Source organism: Sinohyriopsis cumingii, chromosome 7 (assembly GCF_028554795.1).
Source record: "Sinohyriopsis cumingii isolate HCF-2022 chromosome 7, ASM2855479v2, whole genome shotgun sequence".
NCBI classification, from domain to species: domain Eukaryota; kingdom Metazoa; phylum Mollusca; class Bivalvia; order Unionida; family Unionidae; genus Sinohyriopsis; species Sinohyriopsis cumingii.
The window spans coordinates 105103622-105126282 of record NC_142967.1 but is presented as its reverse complement, the minus strand read 5'-3'; the positions used below and the strand labels follow the sequence as shown (position 1 = coordinate 105126282).

The 22661-nt window shown below is 33.6% G+C and overlaps 2 protein-coding genes across 3 annotated transcripts in view; both read left to right on the top strand.

The window, feature by feature from the left end:
- Positions 1-10571, top strand: part of LOC149795868 (uncharacterized) — a 53247-nt gene extending 42676 nt beyond the window's left edge. The window contains exon 13 of the mRNA XM_089965789.1: positions 280-10571. Within this exon, the coding sequence (XP_089821915.1) occupies positions 280-406 (127 nt within the window). The 3' untranslated portion in view covers positions 407-10571. The remainder of the gene's footprint in view (positions 1-279) is intronic.
- A 10987-nt stretch (positions 10572-21558) lies between these two features.
- Positions 21559-22661, top strand: part of LOC149795867 (uncharacterized) — a 108397-nt gene continuing 107294 nt past the window's right edge. The window contains exon 1 of one of the 2 annotated variants that reach the window (XM_089965787.1): positions 21559-21742. The gene's annotated coding sequence lies outside the window, so the exon portion shown is untranslated. The remainder of the gene's footprint in view (positions 21743-22661) is intronic. The other variant, XM_089965788.1, reaches the window with a different exon arrangement.

The following is a 22661-nucleotide window of genomic DNA, read 5'->3' as shown; positions in this document are numbered from 1 at the left end:
TCCTTCACCATTAATACTGGCCGCCATGTATAGCCTATCAAGTGCTGAAAAATGGCGTTAAGCCCAACAACAACAACAACAACATACTGCAGGAGATTTCCATGTTGAAATTGCTACTTGCATCATCTATTAGATAATCTTTGAATCCTAAATTTCTAGACTCTGGTTTATATCATTGATTTGCCATTCTGTGTAACCCCACTTTATATCAATAAAATGTATAATACTGCAAACATTTTTTCAGATTCTTACCTTTTCTATGTATTTCTTGCTCTTTAGGTTTGGATACCCAGACCCAACATACCTTGACAGAGTCTTGGAGGAGCTTGCTGCCAAAGGTGTGACAGAGGAATCAGAACACCAGGACTTAGGGATATGTAGTGCTTATGAGAGAGTTGGACAGTAACTTCCAATTTAAGTTTGATGTGCATTTTGACAGATTGCAGTTATTTGTTTTCTTATATGTAACAACAAATTTAACCACTGATATACATGAGATTCAGGGTTTAAGTGGATCAAGGAAAATCCCATGAAGTTAGCACTTGAATTGCCAAGATTTTTTAAATATGAACCTGACATTTATAAAGGAAATTTAAGTTAAATGAATTTTTTTTCAATTCCATATTAGTAGGAAGTGAGACATAGGAGCCATTGTTCAGAGATCAGCAGATTAGTCAACAGTTTTGATTAAAAGGTTTCATTTGCATCTATTCCTAAAATCTCTTCATTGATTCTCATCATATTTCTCATGAAGCATTATCTCGTGGGTCGGTGGTTCTTTCCGGGGTTTTCCGGGTTCTTCCTCCACCATTAATACTGGCCGCCATGTATAGCCTATCGTGCTGAAAAATGGCGTTAAACCCCACAACAACAACAACAACATCATGAAGCATTATGAGACTTAGACAATTCATTCTATGTTGTATTTGAGCTAATATGGATATAGGAAACTACTTAACTGCCGGGGGCCCCGAGTGTCCGAGTGGTCTAAAGCGCTCTCCATTACGGATCACTGCCATCTCACCTCTGTCTGCGCTGGTTCGAGTCTTGGATCCAGCCAGTGTGGGTATGTGAGAAAGCTTGCCAGTAGCTTCTCGTGGGTCAGTGGTTCTTTCCGGGTCTTCCCGGGTTCTTCCTCCACCAGTAATACTGACCGCCATGTATAGCCTATCATGTGCTGAAAAATGGCATTAAACCCAACAACAACAACAACAACTTAACTGCCTCTTCGTTTACCACAGTGTATCATAATCAACCATGATAGACTTTCATATTTACAAGTTATGCATAAGAAAATATAAACATGCTTTCTTAGTGATACAGAACAACATTAGGCACGTAGAGTCACTCAGAAAAAAGAAATCATATTTTCCTATTGTAACAAAACATCGTTATTGCACACTCATTTCCTCAAAATAAAAAATCAGTCTAAAATATCAACCAGTTTCATCTCTGTTACACATGGAGAAAAAGAGGCATTTGTATTTCACAGTAACACACTACATATTATGTATTAATTGTGTATCTTATCCAGCATGTTTTTCTGTTGTGGTGCAAATCTAGATGTAAACAGTGGCTATTCAGCATATTTTTCTGTGGCTATATGTTGTGAATCTAGTTGTTAAAAGTGTTTATATGGTATACTTGTGTACTGCTATATAGTGTGAATCTACTGTTAAAAGTGTCTATTCAGCATATTTTTTCTGGGGTATATGGTTTGAATCTAATTGTTAAAAGTGTTTATTTAGCATATTTTTCTGTTGCTGTATGGTGTGAATCTACTGTTAAAGGTGTCTATTCAGCATATTTTTCTAGAGCTATATGGTTTGAATCTAGTTGTTAAAAGTGTTTATTTAGCATATTTTTCTGTTGCTATATGGTGTGAATCTACTGTTAAAAGTGTTTATTCAGCATATTTTTTTTATAGCTGTATGGTAAGAAAAGTGTTTATGCAGCATATTTTTCTATAGCTATATGGTGTGAATATACTGTTAAAATGTTGATTTAGCTTTTTTTTCTGTTGCTTAACATGTGTGAATATACTGTTAAAACTGTTTAATCAGCATATTTTTCTATAGTTACCGTATACGTTGTGAATATACTGTTAAAAGTGTTTATCCAGCATATTTTTCTATAGCTATATGGTGTGAATCTAGTTGTTAAAATTGTTTATTAGCATATTTTTCTCTTAATATGGTGTGAGTCTAGTTGTTAAAACTGTTTATTAGGATATTTTTCTCTTGCTTAATATGGTGTGAATATAGTTATTAAAAGTGTGTAGAATGTGCACCAAGAACACAGATCTTCTCTGTCTCATAATACATCAGCAAATCATTGTTTATTGCTGTCTGTTCTACTTAGTATTTCTAACAAACACCATAGATCCAGATCTGCTGGCACATTATATGATCATTTATCTGATTCAATGCTGTTTGTCATTGTATGTGTAAAATACGGATAATATACAGCAATATATCAGCATTACAGTGCATGTTGTTCAGTGCTGTTTGTAACCTGGCTTCAGATCATATATTTATATTATGGCAAAAGCTTCTATATTTCAAATTGTTTTGTTCCCTATAATTTCATATTGAATGTTATCTTTTTATTCAATAAGAAGGGAATACAAGTTCATAAAAATTTACTGACATCTCTCATGCATCCTAGATAAATTAGAATGCAGTAGTCATACACTATAGTACTATTGTGGGGAATCCTAAAAGTGCACCTTATTGTACACTAGGTCACCTTAAATAGCTTAAATTACAAGCAAGGCCTGGAAATAATTTGTTGGTTGTTTTCAAATCCATATTTAAATATGTTTTTTGTTTTTCGGTAATAATCAGTGGGTTTTGGTGGGGTTTTTCCCAAGCCATGTTTCGTAGCTCATGTTTTAAGTAAAATTGCATGAGGTACAAAAAGCTAAGACTTAAAAATAAGCGAAATTAAACTTGGTTTCCAAAACTAAAATGTATTAAGCATAATGGGATCAAGAACCCTATCTGGGTTACAAGACAGACTGTATTTTACTGACATGTCTGATATGAAGTGAGCATGTTAGTTCTATCTTAAATGAGCCAATAAGTTAATACTTGCTTGGCTCAAATATTTTTGTAAATATCTGACTGAGACAGTGGACATAAAAATGACTATCATCTTCCATTTAGTAACATAATGTTTTGTTGTATAACACTCAATTCAGTTTACTTAAGTGTTTTGCATTATGTTTAGATCATCTGGTTAAAAGGCTAAGTGAACTTATGGTTGGGTCCTTCATTTAGTATGTGTCAATTTGATGTTCACATTGTTATTTTTCAACTTCATTTAAAAACAAACATACTTGGCCAGTTTTAGTAATTAGTGTCTAGCAAATACCTGGCTCACATCTGGGACAATAAAGATTATTGCTTTAGGATCAAAAGGTGAAGGTCATGGAAACTCCTAGGAAAAAATGGTTTCCACATTGTATCTTTTATTTTGTATTTCCTTTTTTGATTAAATATTTCACTAAATGAAGAAAGGTTATTTTATTGTTCAAAGAAAACTTAAAATTTTAGGGTGACATGGAATGAAAGAAAGTATCATATGCCTTGACAAAACTTTGATGAGGGCTTCCATCTGAGACAATGAAAGTATATATTCATTTTGGAATTTAAAGGTCAAAGGTCAGAGAGAATCCAAACAGGAAACCAGTATCCATATAATAACTTCAGTATTATGGCAAAAACCATGACCAAAACTATGTGGATACTTCGCATTTGAGACAAAAAAAGACACCTATTAATACATGTGGATCAGTAGTTCCAAGGGCAAGGTCACAGTCGTGGTTTCTATAAAATTACTCAACATGATAGATACATCATGGATTTACTATTTAAGGTACTATGTTAAAACTCAATAACAATTTCAAAACATCTTCATATGCATTTTAGTTGATGAACATGCAAATATGCAAAGAGTTAATATGCCATGGTATTGAGTGTGCCTGCTGAAGCCATAACTTTCACATTTTCAATTATTGGGTGTGACATGAAGAAACCACAAAAAATATATTTGTGTCCTGATAAAATATGATAAATGGATTACTATTATTAATTCCTTCTTTTGACCTTATCCTTTGTCCTAGTATTGGGAGTAATATTTGGGTAATGGCAGTGCAGAGTGAGGGAATCCTGTGGCACAAGGTCTGATAAATAGACTGTAAAGATAGTCTTATTGATTACTACAACATAGGCTTCAAAAAGACATATTTAGAGTAACTAAATATAAAAATTACTAGACTTTAACATGTTAATCTCAAATGATTTTAAGTATATTAAGTTAAAATGATTTAATTTTGGATTCTGGGATGTTAACTGATGCCATTAAAGTTATTTATACCATTCTCCACTTTATAAGGCACTCATCCACAACATGAATCTGAATGGCATAATAACCCTACATAACAAAACCACTGTATTTAATAAAAATACTACATAACAAAACCACTGTACTTGATAAAAACACTACATAACAAAACCACTGTACTTGATAAAAACACTACATAACAAAACCACTGTACTTGATAAAAACACTACATAACAAAACCACTGTACTTGATAAAAACACTATATAACAAAACCACTGTACTTGATAAAAACACTACATAACAAAACCACTGTACTTGATAAAAACACTACATAACAAAACCACTATACTTGATAAAAACACTACATAACAAAACCTCTTAATTTAAACCTAGCCAGAACATGTTTTAATTTACAATCAGCTTTTGACTCGAATTGGATCCTGCTGTGTTCATTCAGTGTCAGATATATTCCTATCAGTCTGAAGCACACCTGACATTACCTATCACTCTAATGGGCAAATATTGTAATCAGTCAATGTCAGAAAGTATATTCCTAGCAGTCTATGGCACATCTGACACTACCCATCACTCTAACTGGCAATTATTATAATCAATGTCAGATATTATATTCCTAGCAGTCTATAGCACACCTGACATTACCTATCACTCTAATGGGCAATTATTGTAATCAGTCAATGTCAGATATGATATTCCTAGCAGTCTATGGCAGACCTGACATTACCTATCACTCTAACTGGCAATTATTATAATCAATGTCAGATATTATATTCCTAGCAGTCTATAGCACACCTGACATTACCTATCACTCTAATTGGCAATGATTGTCATCAGTCAATGTCAGATATTATATTCCTAGCGGTCTATAGCACACCTGACATTACCTATCACTCTAACTGGCAATGATTGTCATCAGTCAATGTCAGATATTATATTCCTAGCGGTCTATAGCACACCTGACATTACCTATCACTCTAACTGGCAATGATTGTCATCAGTCAATGTCAGATATTATATTCCTAGCAGTCTATAGCACACCTGACATTACCTTTCATTCTAATTGTCAATTATTGTAATCAGTCAATGTCAGATATTATATTCCTAGCAGTCTATAGCACACCTGACATTACCTTTCATTCTAATTGTCAATTATTGTAATCAGTCAATGTCAGATATTATATTCCTAGCAGTCTATAGCACACCTGACATTACCTTTCATTCTAACTGTCAATTATTGTAATCAGTCAATGTCAGATATTATATTCCTAGCAGTCTATAGCACACCTGACATTACCTTTCATTCTAATTGGCAATTATTGTAGTCAGTCAATGTCAGATATTATATTCCTAGCAGTCTATAGCACACCTGACATTACCTTTCATTCTAATTGGCAATTATTGTAATCAGTCAATGTCAGCTGTTGTATGATGTACATGTTAGTCAGTATGCTGAAAATACAGATTGAGCAGCATTTACTACATTTGGATTGGTCAATTGTTATAAACACCTGCTTGTTTTTGACATCATTGCATGTCAAATGGATTACATATATGTATATAAGTTTCATATTTCTTTTATTGATTTGCTTTAGAATTTTTAAAATTGTGAAGCACCTGTTGTGATTCCATTCAGTTACTAATTAGCATAAAGTAAATGTGCTTTGAACTCAAGAAGATAAATTTAATTGACAAAAATAACTAAACATTACTCATGGCATATTTGTACTAATAAATAATAATATACTATCTATTTAATTGCAGATGTGTTTAGTAGCAGTAAATGTGTCATTTTCAGATCTTGATTAAATGAAAAAAATCATATTCTTAACATCAAGATGCATTGGTCTCAATGGCCAGCTGAAATTTAGCTCAATGAGATTTTTTTTCAACTTAAATTGTTTTTAATTTGATGCCAATGGAATTGTATGTTATGAGTGATGATTGACATGTGTATTTAATAAATATTGAATGAATTTACTAAAACTAACATTATTACTGTACATTTTACTGGCGTTTTGTTTATTCACACCCTGACGCTGATACACGCATTCACAGACTTTTGTGTCATTCTTTTTTTATTGCAGTTTGGTATATAACACAGCATTTACTCAGTGTACATGATATTATGATACCTTGCATGTGTTATCACAAAGATACTCACATTACAGCCACACCATGCTGCCCTTTGAAGAGGTTAATTGATCATTCAAGGAAGTTGCCAGCCAGTTCATTAGGTGGGGGAGTTGGCCTCTATGTTTGTTAATGATATCTAGCTATATGTTTCATTATTAGATACAGATAATCACAAGGACAATTATGGCATATCACCGGAGTACACATTATGATAAGCCATTGGAAATTATCTCCTATGCTCCCTAATCAGAGATTTCCTTAAATTTTATAAGTATGCATACATAAGACAAAACAAACTCATCAGCAAGGAAATGTAATAATTTTCCTGTGCAATTTAATGAAAACATTGTTTAATTGATGGATAAATGTGTTTGATTAGATGATAACTTTGACTGGCTCATTTAAACAATTTGAAATATCATGTTGGGTCATGATAGCAAGAAAAATCACTCATCCTAACAGTGATTGGTTAAGCTAGTTTATGCATATTCATGAGAAATGAGAAAATTGCTACAGAGACTGCCATGGATGTAAATGGAGCATTGTAAATTAACACCTGATGGTTGTGACAATGGGGGACACACTGATAATTACCAAGTATCCTCCTAAAATTGTGTACTTATTTGAAGCCTTTTGCACTTATGAGCTGTGCAGACAATGTGGCCACCATGAATAAAAGCGAAAAATCCTTTTCATGACGTGAAAAAATGTTCCACAGAATTTAAGCGAATTTGACAAAGCATATTAATGTGCATGTTTTTTAAGCTTGTGCAAAATGATGCCAGTTTACCATCAAGTATGACTAATGGCACAACAATTAGAAAATGTTTAATAACTTCTCAAAATCCCCTCAGCAGAATTTAACCAAATTTGACCCAAAGTATGTTAATGTCAAGTCCTTTAAAATGGACACAAATGGTGATTATTCATGATCAAATATGGCCACATTACCATAATATTTACTAGGTACTCCCTTATTTTATTCAAGAGACAAATCTGTACACTCTCTATGCCAGATGTGATTAATACATATTTTATCCAAGAGACAAATCTGTACACTCTCTATGCCAGATGTGATTAATACATATTTTATCCAAGAGACAAATCTGTACACTCTCTATGCCAGATGTGATTAATACATATTTTATCCAAGAGACAAATCTGTACACTCTCTATTCCAGATGTGATTAATACATATTTTATCCAAGAGACAAATCTGTACACTCTCTATTCCAGATGTGATTAATACATATTTTATCCAAGAGACAAATCTGTACACTCTCTATTCCAGATGTGATTAATACATATTTTATCCAAGAGACAAATCTGTACACTCTCTATTCCAGATGTGATTAATACATATTTTATCCAAGAGACAAATCTGTACACTCTCTATGCCAGATGTGATTAATACATATTTTTTCTTTATTCAGAGATGCAGCTTGAACACACAAGATAGCCATATTAAAAACACTGATACAGCTCCAGAATGAAAAGTCATCTTGACATGGGTTTTTGCAGCAAAAGACTTCATATGATGTCTAGTTGGTCTAAATGAAATGGTATCAATCTGATGACCATTATAGTGGTCAGTCACAATGGCTATATTCAAATCTTGTTGTTACTATTCCTCATGAATGTAAGTCATATGGACATGATGTTTTCACCTGAACTTCTTATCATGTCTAGTTAGTCCCATAAAAATAATATTGCTAATCTGATGCTTTATATAACAGCCACAGTGGCCAGCTGAAAAATATTGTTATAATCACGTTTCCTGAATTAATGGTCATACCAGTATGCGGTTTTCACTAACAGACTCCTTATGCTTTGTTGATACTAAATTAATGTGGTGTTGATCTGACATCCAGTATTGTGGCATTCTTGAAAATTTTGATTTTGATGCTACTCTTAAATAAAAAGTCATTTTAACACTGGATTTTCATATGAAGAGCTCTATGGTGTCCTGAATGAAAATGATTAAACCACCAATGCTATATTTGACAATATCTCCCAAAAGGATGGCTAAATCAAAATGATCAAAACAGTGCTAAAGTAAGAATAGTGCACTGGGAGGAAAGTGTAAGAATTGCAATGGTAGGAACAGTGCTATAGTAAGAATAGTACAGTGGTAAGAACATTGATGTAGTACAAACAGTACTATGGTAATTACAGTGCTACAGATATCAAAATTACTCAAATAAGCAATAAGTACTTATATTGAAAGACCATGAAAATTTTAACTATATTTTTATTTGACAGAAATTAATTTTTTAAATATGGAAAATATAGATGAATTTTTGAAACAATGGCCCTTGTGGGAATAATTCTTTTAAAATATTTGAAAATCTAGCATATTGACTTTGTTTTCAGCATTGCTATTTGAAGAGACAAAATTTTTGAATAATTTGACAGCATAAGAGGATTTCCACATGGTTCATTGCATCATGAGTTCAGTTTGTGTTCACTGGATTGCTATACTTAGAATTTTGTTCAAGAAAAATATATTCATAAAATCAGAAACTGAATAGCACTAAGACTGTAGTTAAGTTTGTTTTTAGTTTGTCTTTGCAATTTTTCTGTTAATGATGACTCAGGGTTGTGTCAATTTCCATCTCAAGTGAAAGTTATCAAATGATACTGTTATTGCTGGAACTATTCCTTGTAAACCAATAAATCATGCTTTATCTAGGCAAAAAAAATTCAGACTAAAAATGTAGTTTAAAAGCTATATTTTACCTCCAGCATCAGGAATGTCTTATTGTGTGAATCTTATAATAGATATGTCTTACTGTATGAATGTTGTAGTAGATACTTAAGCAGATTATGTTTGGCATGGATGGACAATGTAATCATGAATTTCAGTTGCATACTACATGTAGCTATTGTATTGTAAACATAAATTGAGTTTGTGATTTTACAGTCAGCCTCTAATAGCAGCTGACATTAACAGTGATCCCATAGTACACTCAAGTAATTAATTGACAGTGATCCTGTGGTACTTTCAAGTGATTAATTGATGGTAATCACATGGTACTTTCAAGTGATTAATTGACAGTGATCCTATGTCACTTTCAAGTGCTTAATTGACAGTAATCACATGGTACTTTCAAGTGATTAATTGACAGTGATCATATGGTACCTTCAAGTAATTAATTGATGTTGATCCTACAGTACTTTCAAGTGATTAAGTGACAGTGATCATATGATACTTTCAAGTGATTAATTGGGGCCCTGAGTGGCCGAGTGGTCTAACATGCTCTCCGTTACGGATCACTGCCATCTCACCTCTGTCTGCGTGGTTTCAAGTCTCTGATTCAGCCAATGTAGGTACATGAGAAAGCTTGCCAGTAGCTTCTCGTGGGTCAGTGGTTCTTTCTGGGGTTTTTCTGGGTTCTTCCTCCACCATTAATACTGGTCACCATGTATAGCCTATCATGTGCTGAAAAATGATGTTAAACCCTACAACAACAACAACAAACAACTGATTAATTGACAGTGATCTTATGGTACTTTCAAGTGGTTAATTGACAGTAATCACATGGTACTTTCAAGTGATCAATTTACAGCAATCACATGGTAGTTTCAAGTGATTAATTGACAGTGATCATATGGTACTTTCAAGTGATTAGTTGTGTTGAAATACAAACTATTTTCTGGGTGTGGAGATTATATAAAACATGTTTCCTATATGCTCTTATAAATAAAATACAACACTGGCTTGCCATTTCAGTTTTATCCTCCATACTTTGCAAATTAATTACTCCATCTTTTTTTGAATAGATGATATGACACTTTGTCAACAAATGGCTTTCAAATACTCAAAATAGATGCATTACAGAATAAATGACAGATGCATATTATTTAAGTTCTTTGATCTATCCACCCACTTAAGTTAGGATTAGAACTGTTTTGCTAAAGTGGAATTTGAGGAAGTGTCACATTTACAAAATTATATGCATAGTTCAGTACCATCAAATTTGTACAGCCTGCTGAACAAACTATACATGTATCTATGTAGTTTGTTTATTTGTAATCAGATATTTATTTGGAATAAATCATTTGTAAAGCATTCTCTGTCATTATCTTACATTTTTTTGGTCTCTCTCTCTCTCACACACTTTCTGCAAGTGATATATATATATATATATATATATATATATATATATATATATATATATGTGTGTGTGTGTGTGTGTGTGTGTGTGTTGAATACAAATGATATGGAAAATAACATACCTTTAACATGAAATATTTTTGATTATGTAAAGGAGTATGATTATGAGGGATTGATGAAAATAATTGTAAATAACTGACAACCAACAGTTAAAAATTGAGTGTTTTTGACTCACTGAATCTTTGTCATGGGCAACTACATAACAGAAGAAAAAAAAAACAAATAATCACAACAGAAAATGTTGAATTTACAAACCTTTACATGATTGTATATCTAACAGAAGAATAATTTAAGCATTGTGTATCCAAACAGGCACCTACTTGTAAGTAAAATAAAATCATAATCTATTTATGGTCAAAGTTTTTATCAAATAATTTCTAGATTTAATTTATTATTCACTCACTTTCCTATAACTATAACATCATTTTAGATTTTGTTGGCTTAATTATCAATGTTGTGGTTTATGTTCATAAAAAGACAATAAATAAAGTCTCAAAGAAATCAGAGAAAACATAATATGAAAAAGAACTACCTGTCTGCCATTTGTTTAGTTAAACTGATGCATCATATTTTTTATTAAGGTTTACAAACCAAAAGACAAAGCTACAAATCTAATAGCTAGGACAACAACAAAAAATTACTAGCAAAGTTATTTGGTGATGTAAAGTAAAACACATATAACCATTTATACAAGTACTTTGAAACTTTGTTCTACAACAACATTCTAGCATTGCCTTCTTCTGTGGGAATTGTTCTCCTGTAGTTTGTCTTGAGGGAATGATGACCCCAACAGAAACCAAATAGGAGGATGGTTCCCAATGGCAGGAGGCAATGCTATATCAATATTTCACAATATGTAGTGTGACAACATACAATGTCAGTGTTTGGCATTACTGCCAATTTGAAACATTTGTGATAGCCATTGTCAGGTGCCATAACACATAGCCACAGGCAATGCCTACTGTCTGAAAATAAATCCAGGTAATTATTTTTTCAATCAAAACTCAAGAATGATGTCTTAATCCCAAAGAACACTCTGGTGGCCTAATGGTTAGAGCATCTGCCTTGGATATGGGAGGTCGTGGGTTTGAACACCAGCCGAATCATACCAAAAGCTTATTAAAATAATACTTTCAGCTATCTCACTTAGTGCTCAGCATTAAGAAGTTAGTTTTAGGTTTGGTGTCAGGATAATGTAAATCAGTGGGACATGATGTCACATATCTGCAGCATGATGCCCCAGTGCTAGACATCAGCATAAGCTGCCACATTGCAAACATTATAGCGATATGACGGAAAATTGTTATGCTAAAAATCCATGTCACACACACACACGTTCTTAATCCCAAAGATCTCTGTAATTAAACATAAACAATACACTTGATATACTCAAAATGACTTGAAGACATAAATAACCATAAAGTCCAGGTTGAAAAATGGTTCTAGGGATAGATGAAACTTGAGGAAAAGAAACAAAATTGGTGACAAAAAGAATGGTTACAAAATTTATTGGAAGAAAAATGTCATTTTGTTAAGACTATTGCAAAAAGAATTTTAATGCTCATTCTCTTTCCACCTCAAGTTCCCTTTTTATTTTTGATTGACTATCTATATCTAGATTAAATATAATCTTATATCTCTCTCTCACACACAGTCTTTATATTTTAATTTTGATTGCAATGCCTGATAACACGTTATATCCAGTTACAGCAAATATTTAAATTTATTATTTATTATCATGCCACATATATACATAATATAATTCAATACTTAGTACTTGGTACATATACCTACTAATACCCAGATGAGTCATAACCAAAAACTTTTTAAAAAATGGTACTACTTGCTGCCTTGCTAGGCGCTCAGCATTAAGAGGTTGGTGTTAGGACTTGTTGGCCTGGTGTTAGGATAATGTGACTGGGTGGGACATGATGCTACATGTCTGCAGCATGATGTCCAAGTGCTAAACAGCAAGATAAAATGCCACTCTGCAGACATTGTAGATATACGACTGAAAAATTGTTAAAGCTACATTAAAAATCCAAATCACAGACACACACACACATGTACAAACACCTGCTAATAATGTTACCTTGAAATGTGACATTAAAGATCTTGGGTATCTTGATGAAACATGGTACACAGGCTAGTGGTCTAGACATGACATTTGTTATTAAGATCTCAGTTTCAATATTTGCCTTGCTTTTATTCATCCATCTATCCATCCTTGAAGTACACGTTCTTTTCTACAGTATAAGTTTAAAACCATTCAAGATATCTCTCCAAAACTGTTTCCAATATCCCCATGAGATTTGGTACACCTATTTAGACTAGTGGCTGGTGTAGATCAGCATTTTATTATTCACAATTTAAATGTTTTCATCTGTTTCTTCATCCATCCATTCACCATTCATGCTTTCATTCCAGACTTAAACTTATGATGCCTTTTACTTCACTGTATACAGGGGCAGTCTGTCCTTATTGGTGAATGCCTAGAGCATCAAGTTACTTATGATGCCTTTTACTTCACTGTATACAGGGGAAGCTTGTCCTTTTTGGTGAATGCCTAGGGCATCAAGTTAAATGGGCACTAAATTTAAGAGAGGATTTAGAGAGGCATGCTGATTGCATGGTTTATCTAGATTGCCCATTTCTGGCAGCTATTTTAGGCTCACCCCATCCTGTATACCTTGTAATTTGAACTCTTTGACAAATCATTCTTATTCCTAGCAGATATTGTGGTAGGGCAGAGGATGTAGATGGAGTTCTCTTTTTATTTTTGAATTTCAACCAAATTTAGGGTAGCAATTATTGTTGTGGAAACTTGTCGAATTTGGTTGTAATTGATTTATGTTATAGATTGTCAGTTATAGTGCATGATTATTAGATCCACCCAGTTTTGTGTCTGTAAAAAATAACTCTAAACTTGATCTCCTAGGTAGGAAGTTAGTGGAAGGTATGGTCCCATTTGTTCATGTATCCATCTGTCCATCCTTCCAGTCATTTCTGGAGGAAAACTCCAAAACTATTCAAGATATCTGTACAAAACTTAATGGATTACATTTGTGGTCTCTGTGTACCTTTTCCTATTACAATTTGCAGCCATATTTTTGTCCATTTGTGTCCATCCATCCATCTTTATGCATACTCTTGTTTCTGTGGCAAACCTCCAAAACCACGTAATGTATGTCTTTGAAATATACACTTTTTATACTTACTTCCAGATTCCTCTTTTGCTGCTCAGTTTCAATATTTTATTCAGGTCTTTTGTACATTTTTCTTTTCATCCATTCATTACACAAACTGTCATTTCCAGGGCAAACGTCTAACAACATTTGATATATCTCAATCATATTAGACTATTGTTATAGAGGTGTTTTGTTATTCACAATTCTTTACTTTCACACCATTTTTATTTTTGTATGTTTGTTCAGCCATCAATCAATCAAAACTTTATCCACACTTCATTTCCAGGGTAAAACTCAAAAGCCATTTAAGATATCACTCTGACATTTTGTGCAGATATCAGGAAAGGTGGTGTACATGTGTCTTTTTTTATTCAGCCTTGTCAGTCTATGTGTTATGTGTTTGTCCATTTGTCTGTGCATCCAACCATCATTTACACTTTTGGTCTGGACCAAAAAACTCGAAAATTATTCAAAACTTGTCTTACTTTGTTTGTAATGTGAGATGTGATTTTTGCTTTTAAGAAATTGTCAACTTCAATATCGTTCTGACATTTTATTTCAGTCTGACTCCATCCATTCATCCACCACAGACGTTTTCATTTCTGGAGTAGCATGCCAGTAAAAGCTTAACTATCAATAATGTCTTGACCCAAATTAAACAAGTACACTCATGATGCCTGTCTCTTTCCTGTAAACTCTGCAAATACACACTTGCTATACACTGGATCTTCAGCTAATCCTTCTAACCACCTCTCATATATTCTGATGAAATTTGTGATGTATGACTCCATTTGATTATTTTACATTCTCAACCAGATTTAATGTGCAGTTTAATACTAATGAGACTATAGTAGAGTTTGATCATCAGGGTTCTATGCTATCCTTTAGAAGAATTATAACCCATGATTGTGCTACTCAACCGCTTTTGTTTCTGCATAGTTATCTGCTTTATATGTTATTATTTAGTAGAGTTTTACCCACAGATGTTTAGACCCACTATTGTCTTAAAATGAGTAATAGAAAAGAGTGAAAACCATCCAGTTTTGTAAATCTTAATAAAATAATTTATTTCCTTAGAATACAAGTGAAAATTTAAAAGAACTCACTGCAGTGTAAATTAAATCCCAGATAGTCCTAGAAGTTTATCACAAGTCCAAATAGTATTCAGAATGAATTCCAGTGGCCTTTCACATGAATTCCAATCTTGTGTGTGTTGATGTACCAATATGTACCAATATATTGAAATGTGCTAACAGCCTTTATGTATACAATGATTTAATCCAGAAAATCTTTAAATGAATACACAATAATCCAAAACTAGTAATTCAGTTCAAACGTATATACGAGCACTTTGTAATTCCAGTGAATAATTTAAATAAATAAGTCCCCATAAATTATAACTGAACACAACTAAACGACTGATTCCAGTACATATGTTAATATAAGAATGAATAACTCTGATGTAAACAACCTTAGTATAAAAACCGAAGACACAATAAGAGGATCAGGATGAGGGTCGATGGGGAAAGGAGAGGGAAATAAATCTTTTAGACTCTTAGGACAGATACATTGAAGTTTTATTCTTCTCAATGTAGTCTTTTCTCGTGGCTGTGATTTTTTTCTTCCTTAGATTTCATCGGTTTGTTTTGTAAGTATATTAATATAGCCTCAAAAAGGTTAACAACATGTATGAACATAATAATATATGACAAAGACAATATAGATGAAACAGGTTCATTGTTTGGCAAAACCCACTGATAATTGTGAAGCAACCATTTCCACTTAAATGGGATCATACGACCCTAACTCTGCTCCATCACAGGTAAACTTCTCATCATTATTTTCTCCTTATATAAAGAATATGCACGTTGCGTCTTGCATTTTGTAACGGCTGATCAAAAACAGGCTCGGGTTGAAATCATCAAACATCTACTCGCCAACTCTGAAGAGTAATCAAACACTCTTTAATGAGATTGTCAAGGTAATGAAGCATGGATGTACATTTCTGAATTCGAATCACTAGAAAATAATACAGTTTGGATGGGAAAAAACGAACAGAGACCACAAATTACTCGAAGCAGTCGGAAGTATTATGAGAGTTTTATTGAAGAGAGTCATTCGATGCAAAAGATCGGATCATCATCTTACCTGTTCAGTTTTAGTGTCACTGGACATTTGTATGTCTCCAGCGTGTTGCCAAACGTTGTGGAGACTTACTTACACAAAAATAAGAAACATATGAGTAGAAGACAACATCAGAAAAGTCAACATCGCTCAAACAAAATAAATTGTTGCGAACCAAAGGGAATGCAACGTTTTATTTCGCGCGGTCTTTGTGCACGAACATTGATTTGAATTAAAATTACCAATAAGAATAACAATACAATACTCTAAGTACAGAATTTAAGGACAGTACAGTTTTTCGATATAATCCAATTTAGTTCGTGTACCTTAATGCGGTATAAAGACATGAGTGCGAACTGCAGAAGTGTTTATTAGCAAAAATCCCAAACATATATCAATAATGCGATCATCGTCTATCTCTAACAGATTAGTTTCGTTATTACATTTAATAAAGCCACAACAATACTTCACTGGATTCTGCGCAACAATCACATATATTAATAAGTTGATCTGATAATACCTAACTAAGATAAAAGTCACTCGACATCATATCTGTGGAAATGTTCCTTATTATATGCTCATTTTTTTCTCCGTTAACTTTACATTGTCAGAATCGTGTAATATTACCCGATGTTGAACCCGCGCGACAATGCACACATATCATTCACGTGCATAAGGAACCACTTTATATTGTAAACAAACAATGGACGCAGACGCCATCACTTTTGATTTGTACACAAATCATGTACACTCGCGTAAGATGCTTTTTACGTGGTGGTTGTTTAAATTTGTTTCTGAATGAACTAAAACAGATGTTTCGTGGAATGCCATATACCAGCTTCTTTGGCACATTTCGCGTTGATACAATGTTTCGGATTTAGGCTAGCTACATCATAATACAGACGCAAGATAAGGTCCTTACAAATAACACACAAGTGACAAGTCATATACTCTCTTCTTTAGCTGGTGATAAGAATGGCAAAATAAAATGTACTTACAGGTTTACATCCTAAATTTCCTCAAAATGTAGTTTCTTAATTCTGCAAATCCGAATTACATGAGCCATGTCATAGGTACTCTATCTGGATTACACGATTCGAAATTGTACTGTAATTTCGATGATAAGTGCAATTGCACCCTCCTTACTGCACTCAAAATGAAAAAAGCATTAAATTCCATAGCGTCTTTTTGATAATTGCATTTGAAAGACTTCATATGTTTCCCACATTATGATTTCAAACACATCCAATGACAGAAACATAAACAGATTTGCGGATGTCAACACGCTTCTCCCTAGCTTCTTCAATCCCATGCATTTCATGTGGAATTGTCGCATACAAATCGAGTCCATAATCACGAAATTTCGTAGAATCGAGAACAATACCACAATCTATTCATTCCAGATCAAATGAAAAGTTGTTGCAATGCACATTCATTCACAATATGACTCCAAATTTCAATTTTAACCAGACACACCATTTTCTTTTTAAAGTTATGTCGAGCGCGCGACTAAGTTCAAATTTATCTGGGCGGAGTTATGTGCGCAGTAATAATGTTGATTTGTGTAATGATGAATATGCGCTTGTGTATTTAGTTTGGCATGCGGCATACATTAATTTACGTTGTTTCTTGTAGTGTATTGTGTTTATATTATTAAGCCTTAGGTAGAATTAAAAAAATGAGCATATAATAAAATGGTTACTGCTTTTGTATGGGAAAATATGAACTCGTTTTGTCGGAAGGATATACTTCACTCCAAAGATCGTGCAGTATTCCATACAAAAACTCGTTCATATTTTCCCATACAAATGCAGTAACCTACAAGTATAACAACAAATAGTGCACACTCTGTGAGTCTCAAGAAATCGCTCTGAAAATCACTATCGTCTGTAATGTTCTTATTTTCGTGACGAAAGACGTCGTTCTTATATAAGAAAATTAAAAAATACGTTTGACAAGAAATCTGTAAATTATATATTCGACAACTCGTCTTGCGTATACAAATGCTTATCGACCATGTGACTCGAATAATTTGTGGTTTTGACAAGAATACTTGAGCAACCATGATCATCTTTTCTACTTTGAACTATGAGCAGCAAAATTAAGCACATTTCAGTTTTTACCTTTTATACCATTGTTAGACGCTATACTTGAGAAAAATTCCGTCAGATTCTATTTCTACATCCTGATCAGTAACTACTCGACTGTAAGTCTTTCAGAGTCTGTTATTGCACATTTTGTATTTTTCACATTTGAATCATACTTATCATACTTAGATGAAACACTAGCTTAGTTTTTGTCACCCCTGTGACGTTTATGATTTGGCAGTCGAAGTAAGCCACTTCAAACATTAAACACTATACCAGAAGGGGTTATGGGCTACTCTGCATCATTACCATCTTTATTCAAGCTATTTTAAAAGTCGTAGATTTCCATTGAATCATGAAGCTGGGTGCAGTAAACAACTCATTTGTACCTGGCAATTACTCATCTTTGATTCAACCTTTCAACACGCAGAAGTATTATATTGATCGATTGATTCAGTTGCATAAAATAGCATATGACAGATTATATGTGGGATAGATTTTCTTTAAACCTGCGACCATAGGACTACCAGTCCAATGCTCTACTGAGAGAGAGAGATAGAGAGAGAGAGAGAGAGAGAGAGAGAAGTGATGCTGTAGTGCTGAAAACAGATTACTATACTAATACATTAACGCGAGGCTAGGTGCAATGGCGCTGCCCCCCCCCCCCCCGTAAATAGTAGATAATTTTAGGTTTAAATCCCCATCCCATTGGGACCGAGGTCAGAGATGAAGATGATATTCTTTTATTTCTCCATTTTCTGAAGATTTTAAGACAAAAAAGAAATGCATTTAAATACATAGAATCACAAAAATAGTAGATTCGTTACTTATTGAATTATTTCCAATAGCAAAGGAATAAATAAATTAAAATCATTACTAATCTAGATAGAGATATATATACGATAGAACATTTGAAAATGTATCCTCACAACAAAGATAGTTTCCTACTCGCTTTGCAATCCAGTACAAGTATTTCTTTCCTTATATTTTGAGTGAGTTCTCTATTGAATCGAATATATAATATCCTTTATCTTAATGAAATACTTGGTAGATAGTCATTTCATATTTATCCATGCCTCAAATTCTAAACGTTCTGATATATCATTTAAACCACCAAGTAGTATAATCAGTATAGCATCATCGATCTGATCACAGAAATCACGGTAAATCACTGGAGGCATATACGAAAATAGACTTTCCATCAAGTGGTTTCTGTCGTCTGAGGTTAAGGCACAATTCATCGAAATGTGCAAAATACGGTCATGACTCATTTTGCCACATAGGGGACACAGTCCAGGTCTTGATTGCATTCCTCCAATACGAATTAATGTCCCATATTCCATTTTTCTGCTTGACTCAGTGTAAGCTATTTTCCATAGATGATGCATTTTTAATCCTGGATTAATTTTTAAAAATCTACCAAATCCCTCTGATGGATTTCTGATACTCATTTCATGTTTTCTCTCCTCAAATATCTGTATTCTTGTCCCAATTAAGTTTTTCCATGTTATTTTGTCTGGAAATTTTCCAGTGAAAATAAAGTCGTTGAGATAGTCTTCTAAATCATACTTTTTTAGTACAGTATTTACATCATATATAAAAAGAGTTGTAGCTATATTGGGGGTCAAAAATAAAATTTCCAACAGCCCATAGGAAAACCTTTTTAGCCGTTAAATTTGCTGATGTTCTACACATGCGACCAAGGAATACGAGTTTTTGCTTATCTATGCGAGCTTCCATTGATATCATCCCCAAGCACGATGTCGTAGATCCAATAGGCGATCTTTGAGGGAAACCTTGTACTCTTCGGGCGAAATATCGTTGTATTTTCTCCATTGATTCAATGCCCTGATATGACATATTAAACCAGAGTTCTGAGCCATACAAAGCAGATGGCAATATAACTCCTTCCCAGACTTTCAGCCCCCCCCCCCCCCCCCGTAAATAGTAGATAATTTTAGGTTTTAATCCCCATCCCATTGGGACCGAGGTCAGAGAGAGAGAGAGAGAGAGAGAGAGAGAGAGATCGATCTTGGAACCATGACAAACATTTTTATTATTCATGTCAGGATCCTCAATCGTTTATCCAACCCCCGTTAATACTGGCTTAGATTCTATTGGGACTGTAAAATACGACGCTCCAAGTCAGCAGACTTCGTGTAATATAAAATTAACCTTTTCCAAACTGTTATCTGAAATGATCAATTAGCAAAATTTTCCAATTATAATAACCTTCTGTTAAGTATTTGCTGTGCTACAGATGGGTCTGTTAAATTCTCCGCTTCATGTCAGCTGATTTCGTGTAATATAAATTACACTTAAACACACGCGTATTGAATATACAAGACTCATTTGAAATAAATTTCGCTGCTGTTCAAATATACAATAAACGTCAAAACAACTGATTCTTTATTTGATGTCTTTTTATTACTATTATACAAAAAGTGTATAATAATATTATAATTATAGATGACGTGTTCTGTAATGAATGAGATCTGTGCCAAATAATGACGCGCCTTTCATCTGATTTTCTGATGTCGCCTCTGCAGATTTATAAACTTTATTTCTAATAAAATTTCTATCAAACTTGGTATAAATGGGTTTAAGGATGACTTAGATTATAAGCAAGAGATCATGCATATTAAGTACTTTTTAAATTTTTGTATTATGTATGTAATAAAGTAAGAAAATGTATAAATACATAGGACTAATTAGTGAAATGGTCAACTGTTAAGTTATGTAATACATGTGAGCGACATCCGATCAGCTTGGGTCTCTTGTTATGATATTAGCTTTGCCTTTTCTATTTTTTCTTGGTAGCGCCTGCACGTTTTAAGTAAAAAGTCGGGAATATCTCACACGACCTCTGTAGCAGCAATATTAATAACGCATTTACATTTTTAACAGGTGCCGTGTCACGTTTCTTGAATAATATTTTGCCGCAGGACTCTGTCCTGTATGAATTATGATATCCAGATGGATATATTTGCAACTGTTATTAATGTCATCGATGATCGACAGAATACATATTAGAGATCAAAATACGTTATACAGCAATTTGTTCACATTTCTGAAATGCATCCGCACCATCTCGGGATCGTGCGCCGATATTTGTATGTGGCAGTGACCAAATTAACTCTTCCTTTTGAAAGTTAGTTCAGTCATCCTACCGCAACTGGACATAGTACACAATTAATTTTACTATATGTTCTCTACATTTGTTTCTCAGTACTGACCTTTCCACTGTGTGACAATCAATGCAAATCATATGTTAATCTAAAATACCTTCAAAGATGACTTCACGGTGAAGTTCTTGTCAAAGGTTGACCTGCTCTTTTTTTAGATTATTGACTGTCAACATAACAGCATGTAACCAGAACACGAATTTCACTTCCGGATCATCACCAAGGCCTTATTACTCACTGTGCACTGTCGCCAAAATACATACAGACAACAACACCTGAGCTCATATTATCAAGAATAAACAGTTACCTTTAAATCCCTACCAAAAATGCATAAATAAAACTCTTCTATCACCACCAAAATGAGAGAGGAAAAAATGTTCTAAAAATAGACTAGAACTACATTCGTGGAAGTATTAATTGTGATGTAATTCCAACTCTACTTTCGTTTTTCATGTACCAAGGCAAAATGTATGCCTATAAGAGTAAGTACTTCGCCGCCACTTTTTAAATTATTTTCTGACATTAAGGGTCTTAGTGGAGAACAACAGTGTCATGGTTATTTAATGGCGAATTGGCTGTCCCTTGAAAGTCACGATTTAGGGCCGCTTCAATCTGATGATATTTTAAGGTGGCGTGGACCGACCTTTGTACACAGAGGCCATAAGTAGCTGAGGCGAGCTTAACGTTGAAAAAATTGTGTAATGTTGCAAAGCAGTTTTATGCTGTTGCATTAAAAATAAAACAACATTTGATATCACTAACGTAATATTAAGTCCTTATTATTCAATATATAACCCAAGATAATTGTTTGACACTTTAACCACCACCGCCCCACCCCTCTTTCCCTCTTTGTAATACTAAAGACAGACAAATCCCGACTGTCTCAAATGATAATATCATTTGAACTGATTGCACTGGTTGCAGTCCATTCGTTTGTGAAATATTTTCTTGCCACTGATTGGTTGTTCATATGTCAAATGGCCCAAAGGTTGCCCGCTGTTATGGACAATAATGTCATAATAAATAAAGAAAGGTGGAGAACAACTTGCTGACCTAAGATGTTCTTTTGATCTTACTGTTCCAGTAAGCTTTTCAGCTGCTTAAAATGCATTTGGCATTGTACAATGGAATTTAAATGGAGTGGTATTTGTGTGCCACTTTTAAAAAAAAAAGTATTTTTAGAACCATATTGCCAGAAACACTAGCTATTATAAATTTTGTACATGTTGTTAATGATTTGAATGCATTTAGACTGACCTCTTTTTGTATCATTGATAACTACATTAGAGAATTTGCCTTTCCTTACATGGTCAATACTGTATAAAATTGAAAAGTTTGCCTTTTCTTATTTGGTCAGTTCCATGGAGAATTTGGTAGACTTGCAACATATTCATTCTGAAA